The sequence below is a fragment of the Tupaia chinensis genome, unplaced genomic scaffold (assembly GCF_000334495.1).
Source record: "Tupaia chinensis unplaced genomic scaffold, TupChi_1.0 Scaffold000627_1, whole genome shotgun sequence".
NCBI classification, from domain to species: domain Eukaryota; kingdom Metazoa; phylum Chordata; class Mammalia; order Scandentia; family Tupaiidae; genus Tupaia; species Tupaia belangeri.
In genome coordinates, this window is record NW_006160147.1 from 549763 (window position 1) to 567671 (window position 17909).

Consider the following 17909-nt stretch of genomic DNA (forward strand, 5'->3'; position numbering starts at 1 on the left):
ATCAGAAGATCAAAGGAAGAGAAGATCGGGTCGAGGCAGGTGGCACTCACTTGGAGGCACCAAAGAGAGGCGGCAGCTGGTGCCTCCTAAGGGCAGGGCTGACCCAGAACGCCCTCCCCTGCCCCAGCTTCCTCAGCGGTCTCTCTCCTAACTTACAGGGCAGCTCCTCCCTGACTTGGTGGGGGTGGGGTGTGCAGGAGGGGAGGGTGCTGACAGCCGTGCCACCCGGTGGGCATAGCTGATACCCCCTGCACACACAGACCCTTCCTCTTAAAGCTTGCAACCATTCCCTTAGGAGAAACTATTGTGTAACCGTTGATAGATGCAGAAACTGAGGCAGGGAGAAGAAAAGTAGCCAGCCTTGTGTCAAGGAACTGGGGTTAGGGCCCAGGCACAAACTCCAGCCTGTGATTCTGGAGCCACAACCCCTACCCTGAGCAAGGCAGGGAACTCTGTTCACCTGACTGCAGCCGAGGGAGTGAGGCCAGATGTCAGGAAGGACTTCTTGCCGACCTAGTCTTTCTGCAAGTCCCATAAGCCAAACAGGTAGGGGGTTGGGGAAGAGGGTAGGTGGGTGGGAAGCCATCCAGAGGCTAGGACAGATGGAGGCGGCAGGACAGGAGAGGATCCGCGCAGCCCCTGGCATTCGAGCCCTGCGGGGCTGGATGGCGCTCAGAGGACGAGAGCCGCTCAGCGCGGGCGGGGCAGGACTCGTCTGGGGGCCGGGTGAGCAGGGCGCGGTGCGCCCAGGTGGGTTAGGGGGAGGGGCGCGAGCTCCGGAAAGTTCCACAGGTCCTCTGCAGCCCCTGGGAGCGGGACCAGAGGCGGACGCCACGGGTGGGGCCGGCCGGGCTTAATCCCCCTGCATTGTTTTTAGAGCTGCTGCCGCCTCCCACTTCCGGGCCCTTTCTGCCCCAGGCCAGCCGCTCTGGCTGGGCGCGGCCCAGGGCAGCGTGGAGGGGGGCGCGCGAGGCGGGTCCCCTTAGGGCAGGTCCCTGCTCACACCGAGCTGCAGTTTGGCTAGCTGGACGTGCGTGCAACTGGGGTTCAAGAACCCACCCGTGTGGGCTCCTCCTGGGGGGTTCCTCTGCCGCTGCTTAGTTGTGTGACCGAACCGAACTGTTGCAACTCGGTATTTCCGAGTCTGGTTCTTTATTCAAAATGGAAATGAATAAAACCTCACACTCTGGCCTGGTGCAAGGATGGATTCAAATGAACCCAGGGACTCAATAAACTTCAGAGGACATTCAAGGGGAGGGATCCCGAGCAGCAGAGGGGCGGCACTGGATGACTACCTGGGACTTTGAGGTCAGAGGGACCTTAATTGCGCTGAGCCTGGTCGGTACAGTGGGTCAGTGAAGTCTTAGCCCCTTGTGCCCCGCCCAGCGAAGGAGGCCCTTGTCACATATGTGCTGTGCACCTCCAGCTTCTGCGCTTTGGTCTTTCAGATGAGGCAGGCACCAGGTTAATGTAGAACACCGCCCCGCTGGGCATCGCCATGCCACCCCTGGCTGGGGCAGGGGCTGGTGCTGTTTGGGTGTTGCTCTGTGGTGTGTGGGTGGCGGTGAGTTAAGTAGCCCAGATGGGAAAGGGGGATGCCCTGACATGAGGGGAAAGCTTCTACCTGGAAGAGCGAGGAGGGCTCTGAATAGAGGGGCAGTCCTCCAATTTCCTGCCCCAGACACACCCTGCCTATTAATCCCCACATAAAGGCAGCAGGACAGGGAGCCTCAGCTAAACAAATGACTGCCTTCTCACTCCGCCTCTGCTCCTAGAACTGCCACCTGCGCCCCCAACTGCTTTGCTCTTCCAGCTCCTCCTGGGTGCCTGGCTGGGAGCCCAGGGATGTCTCCCAGGAGGGAAGCACCTCAGGAGGTCTGGTCTAATGGGATGTCGTGGTCCCTGTCTCTAAAGGGCTTCCAGTCTGGTAGAGCAGACGGAATTCCGGCCACATACCGCCACACACAGAAATGGGGCTCTTCAGGGAGCGGGAGAGCAGGGTAAGGGCTGGAAAAGATGTGGGCTAGAGGCCCTGCAGCCGGCGCCCTGGTAAAAGTGACACTCTGCAAGGCTGACTCCCAATGGAAGGTGCCAGGTTGGGGGTCTAGAGACTTCCCTGGGTACGCCAGGCCCATGTTTGGAGCTAGCTGGGGGGCCAGGGTGGGTCATGCCTGGGGATCTGGTGGGGATGCGTGTTCTCCCTTCCCCACCGCCATCGCTGTCTGTCTCATTCATGGTCTAAAACACTTAAAGAGACGCTGGTGGGTTGGAAGAGCCTGGAGCTTGGCAGGATTAGGTGGGCAAGTCTTCAAATGCATTGCCATGGCCATTTTCACGTATCCCTCCTGCCCCCACGGTCTTACGTCTTCAGCCCCTCTGGCCAGGGCCACATGTGGGTGCCTACTTCTCCGTCGCTGTATAGAAAGTGGACCTTACAGCTGGTGTGTCTGGTGTGTGTCTGTGACGCAGAGACGTGGGAGCCGTGAAGGATCTCCCAGCCCTCTCGGGAGACCAGCCACAGGACTGAGCAATCTAAGACGAGGAGGTGAATTCCGTCTTCTCGTACTTGAGGCCTGACCTTGCGACTGAATCCTAGAGATCGGTCAGAAGGCCACAGGGGTTAGCCCGAGAAAATCCTGTGACACTCAAGTCTCCGTCTCAGCCCTTGCCACTCAGGCCTTAACTGTGCCCTGTCTTGTCACGGTCCCCGCTTGACTAGGCTCTCTGACAACAGAGTGTACGTTATTGGACTGGCGGCTTCCTCACCTGGCACAGTGCCTGTTGTGTAGTAGCTGTTCAATAAATGTTTGTTGACTGAACTAAAGCTGCATGATCAAACGACTGGCTGGAGGTCGGAGGCTTCCTGTAGGAGGAAGCCCCCCACTGGGCCTTGAATGGTAGAATAGGAGAGTGAAACTCTTAGACAACATGTTTTGGTTACCACCATGCGCTCAGCGCTGCCCGAGCACTGAAAGCCGAGGGAACAAAGGCAGAGTCGAAGTAACCAAAGCTAAGTGACCACTGAGTGGCAGAGCTGGTCGCAGCCAGGCCCAGGTCGGCCTGGCCACGATGCTCGCCTTTGCTGCCCACCAGAAAATTCTTGACGGTCGGGGGGCTATGCCCGCCACCCCATGTGACAATAGAGCCTTGAGATGTGGCTAAGGCAACGAGGAACTGAATTTTTAATTTAATTTTGATGAATTTGTTTACTTTTTTAAATAGAGATTTTAAAAGAATTATTTAATTTAGTTTATTTTTGTTATTATTATCGTTTAATTTGGTATAGGGCACGTATGCTCACCTGAGAGAGACAGAGAGAAAGCAAGAAAGCAAGTCGCCAGGTCCAGATCTTGAACTGTAGTCATCCGTGTAGAAGTCCAGCAACCTAACCACCATACCACCCGCTGGCCCCTAATTGTGATGAACTTAGGCTTGACATAGTCAAGGGCCAGCGACACTATGGGACCCACTTGGGAGGGTCCTGGGTTCATGCCGCAGGGCCTCTGTGTACACACTGACGTATGGCCCACATGCCCCCGATCTGGGCTGGCTGAAGTTGGGAGGGGACTGAGATGTGATGGCCTGGCTGGTGGTTGTCTCTCTCTTTTTCTCCTTCTATCTCTCACAAAGAAAGAAAGAAAGCTTAAAAACTTCTAACTAGTCCCATGTGGGCAGTGGCTACTGCATTGGACAGTGTGGGTCTGTGCTGTCTCTTATAGAGGGGATGGTGGGGGGCCCAGAGCAGTCCCCATGGCCTCAGCTGCTGAAGGACTCTGCCCCTTCATGCTTCAGGTTGCACTGTGACCCTGAGTCTGGGATGCCTGGGGCCCTTTAATTTATCTGCCTGTGGGTGGCATGGCTTGGCAAGAGGAAAGGAGCCATGGAGAAGGAACACACATGCATTTTGCAATCCCTGTGCCATGCTTCGCTCTTGAGATGCATTGCCTGGCTCTGGGTACTGGCAGGGGACAGCTCTCAAAGGTTGTGGGTCACAGGTCATGGCCTGGGGGCAGAAGCAGCCTTTGCACCTGACTTGCTGTCACACTTTGATGGGGGTGTAGGGGCTCTGCAGACTCTCCACCTTGGTGGCTTTGCAGGGCAGAGCCTGAGCTGTGCCCTCCACCTGGCATGGCCTTGACTCCCTCCCAAAGGAAATCTTCCCCATGGTGTCAAGAGTCAGGATCAGCCTCTGAACTCAGCGTCTACCTCCTCTGCCTGCCCAGGCACCCACACCTAGGCATGCTTGTAGCTGTCAGATTAACCCCTTCCAACACAGGGAGCTGGAGCCATAGGGTCTGGCCTGAAGCTGGTTCCCGTGGCATCAAGTCATGGTTGCCTACATTCAGCGTTTCTCCCCTCCTTGGCCTCCTTTCATTGCCATTGGAGTTCGAGGTGATCCACATCCTATAGATGGAACATCATGATGGCAGTCAGTGACATTCTGTGGTCTTTTAACCCAGGGCTCCAAAAAGAAAAAAAAAATCCTGCCTTTTCCCTTACCCGACTTTTAGGAACATCTCTCTCCCCTCCCTCCACCTCTCTGCACATGCATTAACCGGGTCACCTTCAGGCACAGCTTTGGGTTTCCACCCTCCCTGCGGTTCAGACTGACCTGCACAAACCTGGCCTTTGCTTAGCAACCACTGACTCCAAGGCATCAGTCCCACGCCGCCCTCCAGCTTCGCTCCGGCCGTGCCCCCTCCTGCGCCCAGTCTCCTCCATCACAAGCCCTTCTGCCACTCCAGGCAGGCTGGGAGACATTCTTGTTACCAACGACGGAGCCAAGAAATGACAAAATAAAGCAATAGCCCTTTTATGTAAAAATACAGCATTGTTCTCACACAGGACTTTGTGCAGCGCCCAAGAGAACGGGCTGTGCTGTGTGTGTATGAAGTTAGAGACGCTTTTTCCTGGTTGAAGTACCCTCCCTTGTTTGGAAATATATGAAAACTGCACAAATCCAAGAGAACTGTGTGTCAACCTGTGTGTTTGGAATCTCAAGAGAGAGAAGCAGCGCCCACGACCTCTCTGATAAGGACGTTCCATCTTGGGGAATGAGGTGGCTGGAGGAAGCTGCGTCCAGTCTGTGTGGGAGACCCCGGGTCAGGCTGGTGGTGGAAGGACTGTCGCCCGAGTTTCAGGAGACTGAGTTGTCAGACCCACTCTGCTATTGCCTTAGGTAGCTCTGTCCCTCTCTGGATCCGATTCCAAATGGGTAAATAGAGGAAGTGTAGATAGATGAGAGTGTGTACCGTGCAGGGGCTGTTGGTGATGCATGGGGTGTGATTTGTTTTGTGTCTGGCTTTTTGTTTTTGTTTTTTTTTTTTCCCCATGCATTTTCTGGAGAGGGACCAAGGAAGACAGAGAGGGTAAATGAAAAAGCACTCCCGTGGGGGACAGTCGTGCCATGGTCCCTTCTCCACTTCTCCCTCCTGTCAGGATTTTGGGCATACACCCACATGTGCCTGACATGTTTTTCAAGTTGCTGGGTCTGGATGCAAACCACACAGTGGGCCATGTGGGATCCAGCTGCCTTATCCATCACGCCACTGGCTGGCCTGCATGGACGTTCTGGATGGTCCCTGTGCTGGGAAATGCTATAAGCACTTATAAGTGAGGCCACGGGTGCTAGAAGCTCACAGTGAATGGGACAGTCCCACCCAATGAAGAATTGCCCATTCTCATGATGTCAACAGAGCCCCCCCAAGTAATGTGGGGTGCTGTCTGGGTCCCTTCGGGTCTGACCTTGGTTCTGTGAGCAGCTCATGTCTCATACATGTGTACCTCACCCTCATTTCTGTCCCATTGTACTCTGAAGTCTTGCCCCACAGTCTATAACCTAATTAGAGAGTGGCTGGAGGGCCAATTCATGAACCTCGAAGAAGAGCTCAGACGTGGGTTTCTCGTACTTCATGAGGAAATGGGGACCCCTCAGGGCCCAGCCCTGTCCATGCTTCATCTCTGTCCCTACAATGCCTCGCATTGTGCTGGGCACACGGCAGCCAGCCAGGAGGCAGTGGAATGGTCTTCAGGGCTGGAAGGCACACTGGCCTTCATCTGATTGAACCAGGATCCCTAGCTCCATATTCTGTGCTTGTCTCTTTAGCCCATGACCTGCCCCCTTGCCGATAGGGGTACTCAGCACCGTCCTCTGTGCACAAGTGTTCATCCTGGCCAGCCTGTTTACTGGCCCTTCTCAGTGAGTGGGGACCCCATGCTGGAGTCCTTCTGCACTGGCTGTCCTACTCTCTGCTGACCCTAATCTGTCTTCCAACATGGTGGGACCTGTGCTCAGCCCCGCCTGGACTGTGGGGAAGGGCTGCCATGGAAGAGTGTCATGGCGCCCACTGGGCCTGAACCGGAAGCTGAGCATTGAAGGCCCAGGGGCAACCCCATGGCCCACTGCAGGTGCCAGAGGGATCCTCCAGTAGAGAACCTCGCTCTTCCATTCTCCAGCAGTTGCCAGACCAGGAGAGCTGTGAGCGTTGCTAGCACAGCCTTCACTGATGGTCCGTGGACCCGTGCTTGGACACTGACTGGGCTCTTTTTTAAAAAGTTTATTCACAGTATTCATGGTAGAGAATGTAAGTGTGCCAATGACAGGGTGGGGTGCCCTTAGAAGGTCTCATCAAGCCATAATCCCCTTTCCTCTGCCCTCCAGTTCACTGGGTTCTTGGGTGCCTGCACCCACCCAGCATACTCTAGTCTGACTTGGGATCTGAACCCACAGTCTGCTGTGTGGCGTCCTGTGCTGTAGTTCAGTCACTGTTGCCTGTGCACCAAGGCTGGTCTGAGTAGGTTCTTTGCAGAGGATTGCTGTCACAGGAGCAGAGAGAGGTATTCTGATCAGACAGCAGGGAGTGTCCTTAGAGTGAAGGCTCTCTGTCACAGAACAGAAGCCATCAATGTCTGGGGTGTATTCACTTGGATGTTATTGAATACCCCTATTTTCCAAGCACCCCACTAGGAGTGGAGGATACAGGGACAGCTGAGATGAAGCCCCTGTATCCTCCAGAAAAAGAAGCTCATTGCCTCTGTGTCATTATGCAATCGTAACTATAATTCAATTAGATGAGTATAATCCTACTGTCAATAGTAAGGCTATTTCTTCAACACTGTGTTTTACAGTGAACTCATGCACTTCACACTGTGAACGAATGAATGCTATCATCATTCCCATTTTACAGATGGGGAAAAGGCTTGGAGCCTGCAGTGATGGGACCAGGGTCACACAGCTAATTGGCACTGTGCTGGGGTTATAAACAGCAAAGGCAGGAGCTGAGCTGACTCACGGCGAGTGCTCTGAGGGACACAGAGGACAGCCAGCCCTGCCTGGGGAGGCCCCGACTATGGGCACGCTGCACCTGGAGGGCTGCTCATCTCCCAGCCGCCCTACCTGGCCTTTCCTGAGGGTAGACCTTATGTACTTTCGACACACACACACTGTGTGAGGTGGCAGATGTTAATTTGCTGGACTCCGGCAATGATTTCATGATGTGTATGTGTATCAGATGATCAAGGCATACCCCTTAAATATATATACTAAAAATAAAAAGGGGGCGGGGGCCCGCAGGTGGTGTACTGGTTAAGGCACTGGATCTCACATGGCCAACTGTGTTGTTTGAATCCCAGACCCAGCGGCTTGAAAAACATACCAGGCACAGGTGTGTGTATGTGTATGTGTGTGTGTGTGTGTGTGTGTGTGTGTGTGTGTGTGTGTGTATGTCCAAAATCCCAAGAGGAGAATGGAGAAGAAGGGATTGCAGTGTGGTCATCTTCCCTGGGGGGCTGCTTTCTCTCTCTCTGTCTCTCCCTTCTCTCTCAAGAGAGCAAATTTATAAAAAAAAGAAAGGGCCGCTCAGTGGTACAGCAGCGACTTGTGCTCGAGCAATGCTGGATCCACACAGAAGACTGGGTTTGGTGCCCGGTCACTCCCGTGGGTCAGGTGTGGTCACATGTCCGAGTCGTGTTCTCTGGGTTGCTAGAGGCCTGTTGCACAGCTAACCTCAGCATAGCCCTGCGTTGCACCTGACAGGTCAGCCTGTGCAGTTGGAGTTTCTGCCTGTGGACCCCCTCCCCCTCCCTGTGCTGTGCAGGCATCCCCTCCACCCCCCACTTCCCCCACTGCAGGGCCTTCGCCCTCTGCCTGTAGAGGCAAGACTTGCACCCATGATCCTGCTGGCGGAGTTAGGGCTGGACAGGATGGCGGTGTGAGATCCTGTTGATTGCTTGTCTTTTTTGCTATGTCTCACTCTCCTAAAAAAAAAAAAAAAAGAAAAGAAAAACAAACTTAAAATGCAATAGTTGGCCTTCTGGCTGTAGAGTTGGGCAGCCTGACCCCAAAGCAGAGAGGCAGAAAATGCCTCTTCACTTCTTCTCCAGGGAGAGGGTGGGCCAGGCCTGCCAGGTCCACTCCACGGAACTCAGGGGCTGCGGCCTTCATGGTCTCGTAACAGAGCCGACCTGTGGTATCAGCCAGATGGCCACAGGGAGGGTCTCCTGTTACCTTGCCCTGCCTAGCCAGCCTCTGGTTTTGCTGCTCTCTGCCACTGGGTTCCACATCCTCCTCCTAATCGGACCTGCTCCCTTTCTCTATGGCAACACCACCCCACCCAGCTTCCTTGGGTGGTCTGGTGCCTCACAGGGCGAAGCTCTGAGAACATTTTCCTACCTTGCTGCCAGAAGCTTCCACTCCCCATGCCCAAGGCTGCCCCTCTCTTCCCTCCACTCCCTCCTGTCCCGGGCCCTGGGGACACCCCACCCATCACGGCTGCTGGGCAGCAGCATAGCCCCAAGGCTTTAGAATGGGACTGAGACCCATCCTGTCCACTGCTTGCCCTTCAGTCCAGAGCAGCAGTTGTCAGGGCCCAGTGCAAAATGAAAATGTGTGGCCTCTTGTCCAAAAACTTAAGGATTTCAGAAAGGCAATGGCAGAGAATTAAATCAAGCCTGGGCCTTTCAGAGTGGGGGGCGCTTGTGCAACTTCACGGGCCACTTGTCCTGGAGAGCGGTAGTGTGTGTGTGCGCATGCGCATGTGTGTGTGTGTGTGTGTGTGTGTGTGTGCGCGTGCATGTGCACGTGTGCATGTTTGTAGTGATCGTCAGCCTGTGCAGTTGGGGTTTCTGCCTGTGGACCCCCTCCCCCTCCCTGTGCTGTGCAGGCATCCCCTCCCCCCCCCACTTCCCCCACTGCAGGGCCTTCGCCCTCTGCCTGTAGAGGCAAGACTTGCACCCATGATCCTGCTGGCGGAGTTAGGGCTGGACAGGATGGCGGTGTGAGATCCTGTTGATTGCTTGTCTTTTTTGCTATGTCTCACTCTCCTAAAAAAAAAAAAAAAGAAAAGAAAAACAAACTTAAAATGCAATAGTTGGCCTTCTGGCTGTAGAGTTGGGCAGCCTGACCCCAAAGCAGAGAGGCAGAAAATGCCTCTTCACTTCTTCTCCAGGGAGAGGGTGGGCCAGGCCTGCCAGGTCCACTCCACGGAACTCAGGGGCTGCGGCCTTCATGGTCTCGTAACAGAGCCGACCTGTGGTATCAGCCAGATGGCCACAGGGAGGGTCTCCTGTTACCTTGCCCTGCCTAGCCAGCCTCTGGTTTTGCTGCTCTCTGCCACTGGGTTCCACATCCTCCTCCTAATCGGACCTGCTCCCTTTCTCTATGGCAACACCACCCCACCCAGCTTCCTTGGGTGGTCTGGTGCCTCACAGGGCGAAGCTCTGAGAACATTTTCCTACCTTGCTGCCAGAAGCTTCCACTCCCCATGCCCAAGGCTGCCCCTCTCTTCCCTCCACTCCCTCCTGTCCCGGGCCCTGGGGACACCCCACCCATCACGGCTGCTGGGCAGCAGCATAGCCCCAAGGCTTTAGAATGGGACTGAGACCCATCCTGTCCACTGCTTGCCCTTCAGTCCAGAGCAGCAGTTGTCAGGGCCCAGTGCAAAATGAAAATGTGTGGCCTCTTGTCCAAAAACTTAAGGATTTCAGAAAGGCAATGGCAGAGAATTAAATCAAGCCTGGGCCTTTCAGAGTGGGGGGCGCTTGTGCAACTTCACGGGCCACTTGTCCTGGAGAGCGGTAGTGTGTGTGTGCGCATGCGCATGTGTGTGTGTGTGTGTGTGTGTGTGTGTGCGCGTGCATGTGCACGTGTGCATGTTTGTAGTGATCGTAGGATGGTAGCGGTGGAGCAGAGTTTGAGTGCAGACATCAGGTTCCAATTCAGCCACAGGTAAGCCCCCGAAAGAGCAGAAAGAGCATCGCTGGGCAATCTTTTCCTGCCTGGAATCCAGGGTGGACCAGAGGGGAGGCCTGCGGCTGAGAAGGAACCACGCTGTCCAAGCTGCAGAGGGGGAGAGTGGGTGAAGCTCCCTGTTCCTCCCGGTGTTTCTTTTTAATAGGTGCATGCGTCAAGAAAGCTGGTGACTTTTTCTTTCTCTTTCTTTCTTTCTCTTTCTTTCTTTCTTTCTTTCTTTCTTTCTTTCTTTCTTTCTTTCTTTCTTTCTTTTCTTTCTTTTCTTTCTGTCTTCCTTCCTTCCTTCCTCCTTCCTTCCTTCCTTCCTTCCTTTCTCTTTTTCTTTCTTTCTTTTCCTTTTCTCTCTCTCTCTTTCTTTCTTCTTTTTCTTTAGGTTTTTGCCATAGGGTGCATGTGCTTGCCAGAGAGAAAAGAGAGGGAAAGTGAGAAATTCCAGGGGGGATGGCCGAGCAGCAAGCCGCAATCCCTTCTCCTCCATTCTCCTCCTGAGATTTTGGGCACACATGCCCACAGTGATTGTCACACTACCGAATCTAGGACTCAAACCACTGTTGGCCATGTGGGAGCCCAGCATCACAACCACTATGCCACTTACTGGCTCCAAATTGGTGACTTTAACAGTCTAACACTCCAGCCCTTACAGGTGACACTCGCATGCCCAACACTCCACAAAACAAGCGACCCCGCTCTTTGTAAATACACGTGTGTGCAGCTGCTGGACACAGCCACAACCAGGCCCCCCATGTCCCTGTGCATCAGGTGCCTGGATACTCCCCCGGGTCAGGCGTGGCCACCTGTCTGAGCCGCGTTCTCTGGGTGCCCTGGAGACCAGGTTGCACAGCTGGCCTTCAGCACAGCCCAGTGTCGGACCTGAAGGGCAGCCTGTGTGGTCGGGGGTTCTGCCCGGGGAGCCCCTCGCCGTGGAGCCCCTCCTGCACTGTGCACTCGCAGCCTCCCCACCGCAGGGCCCACTGCTGGGCCTGTGCCTCCCGCCAAGGCCCCTCGAGGTTCCCAGACCTGTGGCATCAGCTTAGAGTATCTGGGCTTTGAAATCTCCACTTCACCTCCCTCTCCCAGCTCTCTGCATTCCTCTTCCTTCCCCTTCCCTGGCACCAGCCTCACCCCTTTTCCTTTTGTGAGACAGCCAGGCCTGAATGGGGCTCCCCCCACCCCCAATCATTGAAATCCACCCCCTTGCCCACCCTACCCTCTCTACAGCACTGCACTGCAGCTGCCTCCTTGTGTCTTGGGGCAGGATGTGGGGGTGGGGGTGGTAACGGCCCCTTCTCTCAGGGGAGAACAATGAGGCCGCTAGTCAGTTGCGGGGGGGCATGGAGCTACATCAGAGCCTTGGCCATGCGGCCCCTGGAGGGACAGCTGAGTGATGAGGCCTGAGTCACATGCCCTGAGTGCTCCTTGAACTCCCGCTCTGTACCTGCCGAGACACATCCAGAAACGCACAGGGTAAATATTTAGAGGTAATCGTTTTTGTGCACCTCGCACCTCCCCGCCTTGCTGAGGATGAGCCAGGCCCCGGAATTGAGGGAGAAGAATCCAGTCACACCCAGGTCTTGCAGCCTGGGCTCCTGTGGGCATCGCCACTGTCCCGTGCACTCCTGATCCTCACGGGTCAGCTACAACCTGGTCAGCCTGAAAACCTCCTGAGTTTCAAACCATGGCTTGAATTCCATGGACGAGGTCAGCACATGACATGGGGATTAAGGTGCTGGATCCCACATGGCTGACTGCGTGCTCAGAGTCCTGGATGCAGTGGCTTGATAATCACTCCGTGTGTGTGTGTGTGTGTGTGTGTGTGTGTGTGTGTGCCCAAGATCCTGAGGAGAATGTGGAGGAGGGGGGATTGTGGCCTGGTTTCCTCTCCCCACCCTGGGGGCTGATTTCTCAGTTTCTCTCTCTGTCTCTCTGTCTCTGGCAAGCGCATGTGCCCTATAGTCAAAAAAGAAGAAAAATCCATGAACGAGCCCAGATGGTGGAGTGGCAAAATAGGGCATTCTGTGAAGGAATCCCACAGGCGGGTCACCTGTTCGGTGACCTTCCCAGGGATCTCCCCAAGTACTCCGGGCACACGTGTGCCTGTGACCAGGGCTGCCTGCGGCCATGGTGGACCGCAGTATCGGGACCTTTGGGGGCTTTATCTGTCTGCCTCTTGCTGATAGAAGAGATTTAAAAAAAGAAAAAAATCTTCAATGAACTCTCTGGGTTCCGCTTCTCTCCACCATGCTCGGAGACCACCAGCCCTAGCCTCTGTGAGGTCCTGCCTCTCCATGGGGCAGGACGGCCCTTCTGTCTGGGAGGGAGCAGGAAGGAGCTGCAGCTGAGCACCAAGGCCTGCCAGTTCCCGGGCTCTGCGCTGCACAGAACGTCTTCCTCTCGTAGAGAACATGGAGTGCAGAGTCCAGACTTTATCAAAGATAAAACGTTTGAGACTAAACAGACTTTTTATAGATTGGAACTGGGCTTCAGAGCACCCTAGCCTGCCTTTCTGAACACATAGAAAGCACCCCTTTTCCTGGAGGCAAAGGGGGAAAGTGCATTCCTGGGGAAGGGAGGCGACTGCAGCAGCAGTGGGACAAGTCCAGCATGGTGATCTGCTCCGGGCCACCTCGGTACCCACAGAGGGCCGGGCACAGGCGAGAGGCAGCTGTGAGGAGTTCAATGGGATGGAACCCAGATGTGTCAGGCACACAGGACCTCTCACACACCCCTGCTCAGCCAGGTACAGACTGAGAAGGGGAAAAGCACTCACCCATGCCCAGCCCAACCCACAGAGGAGGGCACTAACCCCTCTCCACCTCCCCAGGCCCATGGGGCTGGGATGCTTGCCTGTGGGACACCCAGGGAAGGGTGGAAAGAAGAGAGCAAGTACTGATAGTGTATGGGCTGTTCACTAAGCAGTCTGCAAACCCTGCTCACGTCATCATCACAAGGACCCTACTAGCTTGGTCCCATTTTTATGGATGAGGAAACTGAGGGTCACGGTGGTCGAAAGTCCCATGTCCGATAGGTAGCCGTAGAGGAGAGATTTGATCTCAGGGCCTTTGACTCCAAAGCTCACTGCTCTTCACTCCGTTTCCTCAAGCATAAACTGGAGGTCTCCGGAAGGAAACCTGGAACTTCTTGTGTGCATCAGCCCTGCAAAGTGAAGCGTGTCACAGGTTGCAAAGTGAGGACCCTGATGAGGTGTTCTCTCTTCCTTGCTCATGGAATAAATACACTTAAAAAGTGTGAATGCAGATGACAGAGACTGATGTGGGATTGTCTTGAGAGTTAATGGCGTCACTTGGACCAAGCTTAGCCAGCTCCCGGCACAGAGTGGGCCTGCAGGAAACGTCTTGTTATTCCTAGGGGTATTTTTGGGTGACAGTGACACTGAAACCACCCACAGGGTCCCTCAGATATTCTAAGGGGCTTAGAGTGATCTAGACTGTGAACTCACTGAGGGACCAGGGTCTCCACATCCCTCCACTCAGGAGTGGAGGCATCTCCTAGGTCACGAAGTGGTCATGTCGTCTATGGGCAAAGGTAAAGGGGACTAAGGGAGGGGGAGAGTTTGGCAGAGACCCCCGAGGGTGGTGAGACCACATCGGCTCTAGAATTAAGTAAAGTGAGGATCCCCATGGCTGACCCAGAACGATCACACCAGTACGTGAAGGTGGCTGCCTGCTCTGCAGATCAGAATGGCAGTGATCGCTGGGCCTTGGTTTCCCCATTGATAAGAACAGTGGATGACCCCTTAGTTTTAGAGAACCCTTTCCTGCTCTGAAATTCTATGAATTTTCCTCCAGCTCGTCCCTTTACTGGGAGACCAGTTTCCTTCATAGTTTAAATCACAGCCAGTCTCCAGGGAGTCCTGCAAAGGAAGGGTGGAAAAGAGAAGGGGGATGGGAGAACGTATAGGAAGAGCAGGCACATGGCCTGAGGCCCAACTCCCCATGCAGTGCTCACCCTTGGAGAGAATGCAGCTGCTGATGCCAGAGTGCCTGGTGGGGGGTGTGCTGGGCCAATCCCTGGGGTCCTCTGTGGGGGGTGGAGCTGGACGGTCCAGGATAGGGTCAATGGGCAGCTCACAGCCCCTTTCCCATTCTCTCTCCATGCAGAGACCTCAGCATGAACAACCTCACGGAACTGCAGCCTGGCCTCTTCCACCACCTGCGCTTCTTGGAGGAGCTGTGAGTGGATCTATGAGGGCTGGGAGGTGGGGCTCTGGTCCTACCAGTAGCTGGAAGACCTGGTAGGGTAGAACTGAGTGGAAAGAAGGGGGCGTGGCAAGCAAAGGCTGACCTTGGTAGCAGGGGATTCAGGTGGCACCTGCCCCAGATGTGACTCCAGGGGGCAGTGGTACAGGAAGTCTAAAACCTTGCTTTCATTCCTCTCTGAAATCAACTCCTCTTAATGACTCCCCAGGAACCATCTTTTTTTTTTTGGGGGGGGAGAGGTTTTTGCTATAGGGCACGTGCACTTACCAAACAGAGCGAGACATAAAGACAGAAAGCGAGAAATCACCCCCCCCCAGGGAGGATGGTCATGCCGCAATCCCTTCTCCTCCATTCTCCTCTCGGGATCTTGGGCACTCACACACATGTGCCCGGCGTGAGATCTAAGCCACCAGGTTCGGGACACGAACCGCGGTTGACTACGTGGGAGTCTAGCGACATAGCCATTATGCTAACTGCTGGTTCCCAACCATCTTTGAGCTGCTGTCCTCCCCTGCGTCAGCTGCCAGCCATGCCCCAAGTGCCGGAGAGCCTTCTCTGGAAAGCCTTGCTCTCTAGCCCCACTGCTGCTGTCCTGGACGACTCCTAACCTGCAGATCTCCTTCCCCATTCCTTACGCTCTGCATATCTTCAGGGTGCATTTCACCAGCTCAAGAGCCTCTGTGACACCCCACCACCACCACCACCATGGCCCAAAGGATCCACTGCTCAGACCTTCCCTTGCAAGGTCCACTTCCTCCACAGACTCCTCCCTGCCTCCTCCCTCCCCATGGTGGTCGTTCCCAGCCTGGGGTTGTGGAGTCTGGCCTTAAGTGCTTGTGATGCTCCTCAGTCAGAGTGCCCGGCTTGCCTCCTCTGGGAAGCCAGGTCACTCGATCCCAATCTGCTTTTATTTCTACAGTGCCATGGGTCCTTGGGGCTCTACAAAGGTTAGTTTAAACTGTGCAAACTATGGGCTCCTGGCCTGAAAAACCTTCCCAATTCTACCTCTCCCCACTGCAACCCTAGATGGTACTCCCCCAGAGTACAGTTAGCCTGGCTCTGCTGGAGTTAGGGTCCCATCAAACTCCCAAGGCCATGCCGGGTTTTCCAGAACTAGTACCTGTCAGGTCCCTCGTGTATAAAAGAACAAAAAGCCAAAACCAGCAACAACACAAACCACTTGGAAAGGCAGCATATCTGAGGTCCCCAAGCTCAGGTTCTGTCGGTGGGTGTTTGCTGGGGGTGCGGACATGCCCACCGCCTTCTGGCGATGCCTGAGAGCTGTGTGGCAGGAGTCCACAGGTGCCCGTGGTCAGGGTAGGTGGGTCTGACCAGTGGTCAGGGGACCCTTCCTGGAGGACAAGTGTGAAGTGAGTTTTCAAAGGAAGTAAACAGAGGGACCTTCCAAGGTGGAGGTGACACAGCTCAGGGGGGAATGAAAAGCAAGATCAAGACCCAAGGGGCTCAGGGCAGTGGCACATGGTGCACAACCTGAGAACGTAAGGTCGATCTTCCATCTTCCACCCCTGAAGGGATTGGACCAATTGTAAAGGCCCCGCCTAACAGACCTTTTCACAGCAAACATCCACCTATAGAACCCAAGCTTGGAGATGTCAATGATCGGTAGGTCTCCCCACACATTTAAAAAACAAAAACAAAAGCAAAAACAAAAACAAAAACAAATAAACAAAAAACCCCACAAATGTCAAATAGTGACTTTTATTAGTATTTTTTTAAAAGATTTTTGCCATAGGGCATATGTGCTTACCGGAGAGAGACAGAGTCAGAGAGAGGGAAAGCGAGAAATCACTCCCGAGCAGGGATGACCACACTGCAATCCTTTCTTTAGTGTCCTCTTGGGATTTGGGGCATGCACACACACATGCCTGGTGTAAGTTTCAAGCCACCAGGTCCAGGAGAGAGATTTTTCGTAAGGAGTGTCCGAGCTGTATCAGCCCAGTCTCTCTGTCTGTGAGCCTCTCGGTAGCAGCCGACGCTCATCACGATGTCCCCAGGGACTCTAGATCCAGAAGTGTCTTCTGAATCACCCACAATTAAGCCCTGCGTGGGCCGTTTTCAGTATTAAATACTGCGTGAAGTATATTTTGCTGCATTTGCTCCTAGTACCTGTCAGGTCCCTCATGTATAAAAGAACAAAAAGCCAAAACCAGCAATGGTTTAGAGTGGGTAATCACCCTCTGACAGGTGTGACCTTGCTTGGTCAGATCAGAGTGTTGACTGAGTCTAACATTCTGCTTCTTGACCCTCCAGGATTAGTGGAGTTTACTGTGTAGTTGGGGTACAGGGAGAAACAGATACACCCCCACACCTCACCTTTCCACTGCTGATGCCATCCAATGCAGTTCAGTGGTCCAAGGGAGGCCCGGGTAACCCCAGCTGGCACAGAAGAGGACGTGGCCCAGGGGAGTAGCTAGGCGCCTTGGAGCCAGCCTGATAGGGGTGACAACACCATGCTCTGTCATTGACTGGTTGCAACTCCTGGAGAAGGTGATCCGACCTCTCTCAGCCTGTTTCATCTGATATTTGGGTATGATAATAGACACCTCACAGGGCCACGATGAGACTTGAGAAGAGGCACGCGTTCCACATTGTAGATCTCAATAAATGCAGTTAGAGCTCCCATGCTACCCTCTCCTATCCCCAAACCTGACTAATGGTCTCACCCCCTCCTTGGGCTACCTCCTACATCACTGACCCCCGTCTCTGAATTCCAGGCGTCTCTCTGGGAACCATCTCTCGCACATTCCGGGGCAAGCATTCTCTGGTCTCTACAGCCTGAAAATCCTGTAAGTACCAGCGTTCCTCCTCACAGAGAGCTGTGACGCGGAGAACTGTGGTCCAAATCAAAGTTTGGCAACTTGTGTTGGTTTACTCCTGGGTTGCTCAGAACGTCCTTATCTTTACTTCTCATTTCAGTTATTTCTACTTCTTTGCTTTCCCCTGTTGGTAACAAACTTTACCATTTGCACACGACATTTCATTGTACCCAACATGTATGGCAGCCCCCTCCACCCCCCCACCCCCCAGGGAAGTCAAGCATCTGAGTGTTTGTTTGCTTTGTCATCTGAGTAGCGATCAGAGGGCTTTGCTGGGCTGAGTTCAGTTACAGACCCAAGTGCTTCCCCTGAGCTGCCCTGGCTTGGGTTTTCATCCGTTCTGAAAGAAATACCTTTCTCTAATTTGCTCAGAGTTGTTTGTGGGCTAGAGGTGGCCCTGCCCCCATACCCATGAGCTTTAGGTTTCTGGGGACAAGGGACTCCGATGGGTTTTCTTCAGCCGTCTCTGGGCCTCCAGCTCTGAGTTTCCAGTCTTGCTGCTGCTGTTCTCCTCCCCTGTCCTTGGACTGCTCCCTCCCAGCCCCTTCCACCCTTCCTCTGGAGCAAGGGGCGGTGAGAGTCAGGGAGGCCCCACGTTATTCCCCC

The 17909-nt window shown here is 54.4% G+C and overlaps 1 protein-coding gene across 1 annotated transcript in view; it reads left to right on the forward strand.

Moving 5' to 3' along the window:
- The window catches only part of LGR6 (leucine rich repeat containing G protein-coupled receptor 6), a 135763-nt gene that overhangs the window by 22269 nt on the left and 95585 nt on the right, over nucleotides 1-17909 (forward strand). The window contains exons 3-4 of the mRNA XM_006159347.2: nucleotides 14368-14439; nucleotides 17202-17273. Coding sequence (XP_006159409.1) covers nucleotides 14368-14439; nucleotides 17202-17273 — 144 coding nt within the window. The remainder of the gene's footprint in view (nucleotides 1-14367; nucleotides 14440-17201; nucleotides 17274-17909) is intronic.